The sequence below is a fragment of the Montipora capricornis genome, chromosome 6, assembly GCF_036669925.1.
Source record: "Montipora capricornis isolate CH-2021 chromosome 6, ASM3666992v2, whole genome shotgun sequence".
Lineage (NCBI taxonomy): Eukaryota > Metazoa > Cnidaria > Anthozoa > Scleractinia > Acroporidae > Montipora > Montipora capricornis.
The window spans coordinates 28522891-28532890 of NC_090888.1; the positions used below are offsets into that span (position 1 = coordinate 28522891).

Below are 10000 nucleotides of genomic sequence, written 5' to 3' on the forward strand. Positions count from 1 at the left end.
GGTTAAGTGACTGAACTTCTGCCATCCCATCTACAATTGCGACTGAACTTGATCTTCATTTGGACTAACTACTCTGATGTTGTTTCTGTTGTCATTCAGATTACTCTTGGATGAACAGTGAAGCATTGTGCTATCGGCATCAAACGAACATGGGACTGCCAAAAATTCGTATTGGCCTTCAGTCTCCTTTATATCGATTGCTGGCCTGCTCTTGCACACCATCATCATATGCGCGAAAAGGAACCTATCCTCTTGAGGCTCCACAATCTTGTCTTCGACGGCCACCTTTACCACCTTTGCACTGGTTTCCCGTGATAAGAGTTTTCTCCTCTTCATGGGCGACCAAAGGTTGGCTTCGCCAGACTAGACTCAAAACAGTCTCATGCCGATTTTACGTTGTTTACACAAATCTTTCTTTACCGTTTCTGGCATAAACACCTTGGTCATTAGGTTGAACAGGTCGGTATGTGCATCAGGGAATGGGTTTGTGAACCTTTCAATAGTGGCTGTTAACTGTGCTACACCTTTTTGTTCGCGGGCTAAGACAGCTGTAGTGAGGTTATGATAACGGCCTTGAGGCTTGGAAGACACCCCCGCCATGTTCTTTGCTTGTTCAGCTAGTGAGCTCTGGAGCTATCGGGAAGAATGTTGTCCGAGCACCTTCATTTAGGGTGATGCCAACCAATCCTCCAGAGACTTTCATAGAGCGGTGCTTATGTTCGAGTGCATTGTCGACTCCTACTGCACAGAATGGTGCTTCAGCATTGATTTCTTGTTCACTACCCAGTTTCCTTGGATGAACGCTTGATAGATTTCTGGATCTGATGCTTTCAAGGACGACATCTGAGCAAGGTACACAGGAATCATATGTGCATAGTTTCTTTTGTCATGGACGAAGATGTCCTTGGTGAACATCTTTAGAGTTATCAGGTGTTAGGTTTAGGGTTAGTCTCCGGTTCGGACAGCTCTGATGAACGCCAGCATCTTCATCGCCATACGCATGTGGTGGCGCACCACCTTAAACATCGGGTTACTGGTGTTAGCAGCTTCAAATGTTGACCACAAATAAGGGAGACACAGCCCAGGCCCTCTCCTACGTGTGCAGTACGGGAAATCCAATATTCTATTGTCTTTTTTTGTGTTCAAAATAAGGTCACAGCTACGTTTTGTGGTTCTAGCATGATATAAGGTGTATCATCCTGCAAACTTCTTATGTATTTTTCATGTTTCTGTGATTCTTAGAGCATTTATTACTTTTGCTTCATTTTCATGATAGACTTTTCATCTGAAAGCCCCAGCCTTATAAACACGTTTGAATGCACAGGTGTTATCTACCAACAATACTTCACACCTCATCCTTTTGCAATGTTCCATGCTCTCCAGTGCAGCTTTTGTGTCCGCCTTGTTTTCATGCAAGCATGGTCACGTGATAACCCTTACAATAAGCATGTTTGATTACACGGAAGGCATACACCCAACAATACTTTCATCAATCTCTGTCTTCGCCAGGAGACGTAAAAAGGCTTTTCAGTGCAGCTTTTGTGTGAGCCTCGTTTTCATGCTAATTGTCTCGTTTTCATGTAATATATCAAACACTGAGAAGCGAGTTAAAAAACAAGGCCGAAGGCCGAGTTTTTTAACCAATTTCGAGGTGGTTGGTTATCTGATGAAACACTCTTTCGAGTGTTTGATATTGCTTCTCAAAGGAATCAGTATTTTAAGAGATATTTGGGATCAAAGTTGGGGAAATTTTATGCTAATTAAGACCACATATCCAAACTTCCTTCACTGTAGTGATTTCTTTTCTTTTTGGCTTATGAATTATGAATGAGTTTGAGAAGCTAATTTGAACATTAATTTGCATAATTGTGGTGACTTTGGTTCAATTTTACACAAATAATGGATAGCTATGGACAATTTTATGTTTGAGCCTCGTTTCCATGTTGGGATACACATGTCACATTTCCAATCCTCCATAAATTCCGTGTGAGCGAATTCCAAAGTTGCCACCAAAACTTTTCATGTTATTTAGGGTCCCCTTAACACATTTAGACTACTGGCTCGCTTTTTCACAAAATTCCCACGGGGCTTTTGCTGCCGGACTAGTAAGACTGGTTGCAAGCGGCGCAAATAAGTTGCTCTGCTTCCTAAATTACAAGTTATGCATTTTCTTGAAAAAAATAAAGCATTCTGTTTACAAGTTTAATTCTAATTTTAATTTTTTATTTTATTTATTTATTTAAAGCACGTTTACCTAAAAAGTAACAAAAGATAAACTAACCCGCAAATAGCATAGGCTAATCTAGGCAGGTAGTCACAATACGACTTAACGCCACTCTCACTTTTGTGGCCTGAAGTCTGCATAATTCGATGAATGGGTATTCCAGCTTCATCTAGAGAAGAGATGGTTGTAGATCAAACACAATGGTTTGTGTAGACTTTGCTCAAGCTTGGAGTGAGTGATATTTCTTTCATCATGTCACCCAGTTTATTCACTCTAATCGGTGAATTTTCAAACCATATCTTGTCGTTAGAGAGAAAATGTCTCCTTGGTTTCTGAAACAGTGCAGAGAGAGAGCCTGCTCGCACTCCAGAGCTGAACATTTTTGGATCGCTTTCGTGGGCTTTACCTCTGATACCGCCTTGGTGGTCTTTCGTTCTTTCACTGATACACATCTCCACATATTCACTGTCGTTTGCATCTTTCTTAATGACAAAACTATCTGGTGTTTAGGTTCGAAGATTTGCCCTTCCACAGCGACAAAAGTGAAGGCTGATGTTGAACCAGTTCATGCTAAGTAAAGTTATTGGGGTTTTGTCGCTGAAAACTTTCATCTCGTAGCACTTTTGGATGTCTTCAGGATAGATTGATGGATGATGTTGAACTTTTGCAAAGCCTTGCACTTTAAGCTGTTTTAGTTTAGCAATGAGGGATTTATTTGCAATTTTAAATTGCTGATCTTGTATGAAAGAATTGCTGCTAAACTCTGGCAGTGTGTTCAAGTAGCAGTCAATGGCCGCTCTGATGGACAAGTGCACTGAAACACTGTAATGGTCTGTCTGCGATTTTGTTTTTAATTCTTGCTAGAATTTCTTTAAACTCTCAGACAGAACTTCTGGTGAAAGACTTTCCAATACCTCATTTGGGTATTTTTTGGATAACCAGTCTAAAAAGCAAAAGCTGGCAAAACTGTTGACAACACGCAAAAACACCTCAACTAGCTTAAATGAAAAAATAAAAATTGCAACCTTACCTTTCAAAATACATGTATATATTCCACAAGCACTTGCTTTCTTGGTGTTTTTAGGAATTGCATCATCAGTAAGAGAATCAATCAAATCGTCAAAGTTTGCGTCAGCCGAAGCCATGGTGTTTTGACAGTGGTGTGTTGAATTTACACCACGGCTATTACACCCCGATAATGACGTCAAGGAGGTTGTTTGGTCACAATCCATTATCACGTGGTACAAATCAGCTGGTCACAAAATCAGAATTCGTACAGTGTATAAAAGTTGAATAGTAATTATTATTAATTATCAGGTGAAAGACTGGTAAAAGGCAAAGATCATGAAATCCAGCACGACTCTTCATTACTGGCAGCAGAGAAATTGCATTGTCAGAAGGGACAACCCAAGGGGTTCCGCTGGCAATGGGCCTTTAGGAGCTAAGCATTCAGCTTCTGATTACTAGTCTACAGCCAACATCGGGTATAAAGCAATGCTGGTTTGCAGACGACGCTAGTGAAGCTGGCTCTATTGTAGAAGTAAAGAGATGATGGGATATTTTGAATAACCTTGGTCCGGATTTCGGATATTTTCTGAAACACCCGTAAATGCTGGATTATTGCAAAACCGGATAAATTAGGAGACATCAGATATGCTTTCATGGGCACAGCTGTCAACATAATGGCAGAAGGGCAGAAACATCTTGATTGGTTCGTGGGCATATCTAGAGGAGTCTGTCAGCCATAAGGTGACTGGTTGGGTGAAGTATTCACATTGATGTCGCAGCCACAGGTATCCTATGCTGCGTATACCTTACGCTTGGACATACTTTTTGAGAACTCTACCTGACATTCAGGATTTGCTGGTGCCATTGGATGATGCAATGTCACAGGTTCTCCCACCAGCAATTATGGAGCGCAAACCCAATCAATTAGAAAGGGACATCTTTCCGCTGCCAGTCCACTTAGGCGGCCTCGGTCTAGGGAATCCATTCTATGAGGCAAAGCACAAGTACACCTCTTCAGTCAAAGTTACAGCACCCCTTGTCAAGCAAATTGAATATCAATTACACCAGTTTCCTGATGAGGCCCTCGTAACGTCTACACAGTGCGCCACAAGAAGTGAGCGAGAAATAGAGCTCGAAGACATGCGACAGAGCGAATTAAGGAAGCGGTCCCTCAGAAGACTCGAAGATCATTGGAATTGGCCACAGAGAAAGGAACGTCAATGTGGTTAACGGTAGTACCGTTACAGGAAATGGGTTTTACTCTAAACAAAAGGGAGTTCCAGGGTGCCATCAAACTGCACTACAACTGGCCAATTGATGATCTCCCTTCCAGTTGCGTATGTGGGGAGGTTTTTACAGTATAGTAGATCATGCCATGAACCCTTAACTCGTGGTGGCGCAAAATTGGTGCAATGAAAGGTTTTTAATGTTTGGACTGAATAAATTGAAGCTTTAAGCCCTTAGCAAATTTAGAAAATTGATTGCCGAATAAGAGAATGGAACTTTAAAGAGAGTTTTACTTACTTAAATCATTTTCCTGACTTTTTTGGTCACCATTTTAAAATATTTTGGGGCTGTCAAGTGCGATTTTTGTTGTGACATAATGTTCCCAAAACCACTTTTACTTTTTTTAACATTTTTATTTTTTTAACATTTCTACTTGAAACGTCTCAATAAAATTCATTGCCTTTGGTTTATATTGTCCCACACAACATGATATATAAATGAACAGACTTAACTGATTAGTGCTAGGTTTCTACCCTACAAGGAAGGATTACGTTTTTGCAAACGTTGGCCGTGAAGCACTTATATTTGAACAGACTTAACTGATTAGAGTGTGATGTGAAGTGCTAGGTTTCTACCCCATATGAACCATGTGAGCGTTAGCCCTATTAATGGAAATGGGCCCACATAAGGACAGAGAAAAACTCCGACCAGGGTGGGAAATGAGCCTTGCCAAGGAGTTCTTCCACGGAGGAGGCGGGTCTTCTTGTATTTTTTTCTCTTATATTTACATTGTTGGTGTTGTTGTACTAATGCTGTCTGTTTTCTATATTTCATTCAGCAATGACATCAACTGCAGATCACAGCAGTGATAGTGAGGGTCAGGTCATGGCTGAAGCTAAACCCAAAGAGAAGTCATTTCAGTGCACTCACTGTGACAAGTCTTTTAGACAGGGGGGACAGCTAAGGAGACACATCAGAACACACACCGGAGAGAAGCCATTCTGTTGCAGAACCTGTCACAAATGTTTTGTTGACACTGGAGATTTAAAGCGACATGAACAAACTCACAGCAAAGAGAAGCCATTTCAGTGTGATATTTGTGACAAATTTTTTGCCCAAAAGAGGCACCTCAGAATGCACAAAAAATTTCACACTGGCGTGAAACCTTTTGATTGTAAAGTGTGTGGGAAGGCGTTTACTCTCCCAGGAGACTTGAGAAGCCATGAAAGGATACACACTGGAGAGAAACCTTACACATGCACAGAGTGTGGTAAATCATGTACTACAGTGGGTGCTTTGATAAGTCATCAAAGAATGCACAGTGGAGAGAGGCCGTATACTTGCAAAGAATGTGGTAAAGGTTTTTCTGAAAGGGGAACTTTGAAAAAACATGAACGAATACACAGTGGGGAGAAGCCTTACACATGCAAAGATTGTGGCAAATCTTATAGTCAAGCGAGCACTTTAAAGAGACACAAAAGAATACACAGTGGAGAAAGGCCATACAAGTGCAAGCATTGTGACAGATGTTTTAATGTTGCAGGAGCATTGAAGAGTCATGAAAGATTGCACACTGGAGTCAGACCTTACGCTTGCAAAGAGTGTGATGAATGTTTCATTGATGCCACAAATTTAAGGAGGCATGAGAAAATACACAGTGGGGAGAGGCCTCATTGTCATATGTGTAACAAATTCTTTTTCAATGCTGGAACTTTGAGAAGGCATCAAAAAACGCATACTGGAGAGAGGCCTTATACATGTGAGAAATGCGGTAAGAGTTTTGCCCGCAAACAAACCCTGAAGAAGCATGAATTAAAACAAATTTGTGAGTTGCCGCCAAGAGAGGAGGATGTGGAATTGTATACATATGGTCTTGATGAAGTATCCCACAATGTTGAAGTTGAAACAGTCTTGATCGCGTGACTTTGAGCCAGCCTCACCATCAGTTACCATTACAATAATGCAAATAAGATTTCATTTAGCTTGTGGGTTAGTGTGTATAGCTCTTTTTACATTACCCTTGCCTCAATTATGATCAAATTTTAATGGCACTCAATTTCGAATGGGTTAGCAAGATTGACAATACATGGTTGCATGGGTCAACGCTTTTAGCAATTCATACATAGTTTATGTTAACTTTTGAAAGTTGGATAATTTTAAATCCAACGAATTATGATAGCGCAAATTGCTTTAGTTTAATGTAGTTAAATTTTTCTGTAAAAACTGCTGATGACAATGATACAATTATTTCTGCATGTTGTAGTACACTGTATTGTCAAGGTAGTCGCAGTTGCAGCAGTAGAACATACAAACGCTACCCTAAATAAACTGTATCTGTGTCAAGATACCGTAGTGGTGCATAAGCATTTTAAAGTTCATTTACTTAATTTTCTCATATAGGTCTTTGTTTGAATTGTAGTTTTCTCCACATGCAGCAAAACTGTTGCCTTGATGATTTAAAAAAATGATAATTATTACTTGGCTTAATTGAAATTGCATCTACAAACCAGGATTTTTTTTGGTAAGAACCAGTGACGTGCCTTGGGATGTCACGCAGCACTCCCCTCTGGGAGTGTCACATTTCAAAGGCAAACAACAACACAGCAGCTTTGAGATTTCAAAAAAGCAAATTTGAAGAAAAACATAAATCGCGGACTAGTTAGTAGTGACACGTGAGCAGGAACTTCAGTAGGTGCCTGGGGGTGCGTGACAAGTCTCAATTCCCGAGTCTGGCCGCCTCGCCCTCAGGCATAAAATCAATAGGTGCATTGTCTTAGATTGCGAAAGTCTCGTATTGAGAAACACAGTTTTCATTTTGCTCTGGAAGGCATGGCTAAAGGCGCTCTCCATTCAACCAAAATGTCCTTCCATTTTCGAAAATCAAGCGAATGGTTCATTTCGGACCATTTGTTACCATCCTTCGCATTTTTTGATTGCACTCAGGTGATAAGACGGCCATGTTGGTGCCAAAACAATAGAGAAATGTAGCTTACGTTTTGCATAATAATGGAGTGAAATTCCCAAAAAACTATTTCGCTATTGTTCTTCCCCCAACATGACCGCCGTGACGTCAGGTGCAATCAAAGAATAATTGAATCGATTTTCTTAAGGACGGTGCCTACTATTGTTATTGCGCATACGTTCTGCGCATCTCCAGATACTCGGAATTCCTATCGCCGATGCTTACTAATACAGCGATATTTTTGCGCGGTTTAAAACTATCCGGAGAAAGTAGATCTTAGTAAGTAATCTTGGTATCCAAGATAAGTTGGTGTATAAAATATTACCACTTAAATTTTTGAGGATTTTTACCACAGTATTAAAAGTAATTGATTTTGTTGAGCTCAGAAGGCTACCTTTCTTTTCTTTTCAATACACGTTACTATTGTAAATTAACTAGTTTATCTAAATAATTCCTGAGTATGAGCTATTTCATCCGACAGTAGTGCTATGTCGTCTGCGAAGCCTAAGTCAGCTAGAACTACTTTAGGGTGTCCTCTTGATCTTCGAGGGGTGATGGTAAATCCCAGCTCTTCTTCTTTCACAGCCATAGCTTTACTCATAGCATAGTCTAGCACGATTACAAACAGGAAAGGAGCTAATGTGTCGCCCTGCAGTACACCACTTGTGATGTTGAACATCTCTGTTTCTCCATCTGGTGAAATCACTTTGGCCTTTGTATTCGTATACATCCTCTCGATAGCTTGCAATAGGATAGGTGGAATCCCGTAGGCGGTCTTTGACAAGTCCCCCGATTTGGGTACAGGGATGATATTCATATAGGACCACAGATCAGGTTTCTCATTTTTTTATCAGAGCTTGATTGCAGAAGTCTAGACATATGTTGTCAAAGCCACATAACTTGAATACTTCACGTGGTATTGCATCCGGGCCAGCTGCTTTCCCGATTCTTAATGAAGATTTCACTTCCTTGAGCTCTTCTACAGTGAACAAGCCGTCATTGATATCAAGGTCCTCAAAGATGTTTGGTATCTCTTCGTCCAAATCTTCTACCTCTGGAGGATTACCGAGGAGTTTCTTAAAGTGGGTGAACCATGTAATCACTCATTCCTCAGGGCTTGATCCCTCTACTTAACCATCTTTAGCTCTTTTCCTTCCAGTAATCTCACTAACTATCTTCCATGCCTCATCATATTTCTGGGCTCCATGAGAGGCTTCGATGATTCGTATTTGTGCCTCTAATTCCACTTCCCTCACTTGATCATATATTTCATATATACAGATTACTTAGAGCTTGAGACCAAGCTTCTTTATCTTCCTCGGTGTTGGTGCATTCGTAGACTCCGCGCCGCATGTGCTTCCTGGCGGGCTGATACCACTTGTGCGTTTGATGACCGGAGGGATTTCCTTGCATTTGTTTTCTTAGGCAGTCATTCTTCCATAGCTTGTCTGTTGGCTTTAACAAACTTTTCATACTTAACCCCATTGCCCTCATCACTCAATACATGGTATCTATTCTTGACAGCGACTGTGTATTTCCACTGTAGATCTGGGTCAGTGGAAAACTTTTACATTCATATTTCATCTTGGCTACCTTAGATACTCTAAACTTGATTTTAGCACAGACTACCCGATGGACAGATCCCATTGTGCTGAATGTGTTGTAAGCTTCAACAGCCTGGACGCTGTTCCTCCACTTTCGGTGCACTAATATGTAATCGAGTTGCCGCAGCGATCCTGTCCTACTTGTGAAGGTCTACAGTTTTCCTGGTCGTTTCTGAAACCAAGTGTTAGCTACTATCAGACTGTGCTCTGATAATACTGATTCTACGAGGTACTTTCCATTTCTGTTAGTTACATCATGATATGTGAATGGAACTACATCCGGCCCTAATCTTGCATTGAAATCTCCAATACAAGCAAGAAAATTGTGCGCTGGGAAATCCTGCAGGGTATTACTCATGTCGTTATAAAATCCCTCGACTTCAACTTCATCCGCACAGTTGGTAGGTGCGTAAACAACAATCACAGTAGTCTGAGGATTGCCATTAAATTCAACCGTCATGATTCTTTTGCTGATTCGCTTGGCTTTCAGTAGAGCTTTTCTTGCTTTCTGACCTAGCAGAAGTCCAACTCCACCTTGGGATGCTTGTGCTTCATTTCTCCAGCCTGAAGAAGTAACCAAATATCTGGAACAGACCTTTCTAAACTCAATGGGGTCATCATGAATGATATGATGTTCTTGCTCTCCGAGTATTTCTATGCCTTGGTGCTGAGTGCATTGCTCTAGTTCCAACACTCTGTCTTCATCTCTTAAGGTGCTTGCATTGCATGTTGCAATGAATAGAAATTTCTTACAACGCAGAAGGGCCTGCAAACATCTGCTGTTCTCAGACGTTTTCCCCCATGAAACATGGTTAACGGATACGTCCTCATTCTGATGATCTGAAGATCGCCTAGCTTCAGTATTGCTGGCAGAGTTCCTGCTCACTCCCGGAGCTGGAAGTATAAGATTTGCTGAGTCTAATGAATTCATTGTGGTTGTCTAACAAAGCTTATAATTCACAAGGGTCGCCACAC

General features: G+C 40.9%; 2 protein-coding genes across 4 annotated transcripts in view; one reads left to right on the forward strand and one right to left on the reverse strand.

The window, feature by feature from the left end:
• Positions 1-6936, forward strand: part of LOC138051912 (zinc finger protein 431-like) — a 16424-nt gene extending 9488 nt beyond the window's left edge. For all 3 annotated transcript variants that reach the window (XM_068898218.1, XM_068898219.1, XM_068898220.1), the window contains one exon: positions 5298-6936. In XM_068898218.1, the coding sequence (XP_068754319.1) occupies positions 5298-6382 (1085 nt within the window). In that variant the 3' untranslated portion in view covers positions 6383-6936. The remainder of the gene's footprint in view (positions 1-5297) is intronic.
• A 1324-nt stretch (positions 6937-8260) lies between these two features.
• On the reverse strand, positions 8261-9956 carry LOC138053546 (uncharacterized). The gene is made up of 2 exons (XM_068900170.1): positions 9243-9956; positions 8261-8497 (listed from the first exon to the last, which is right to left on the reverse strand). The coding sequence occupies exons 1-2, from the start codon at positions 9954-9956 to the stop codon at positions 8261-8263; spliced, it is 951 nt and encodes a 316-aa protein (XP_068756271.1).
• Between the last annotated feature and the right edge of the window lie 44 nt (positions 9957-10000).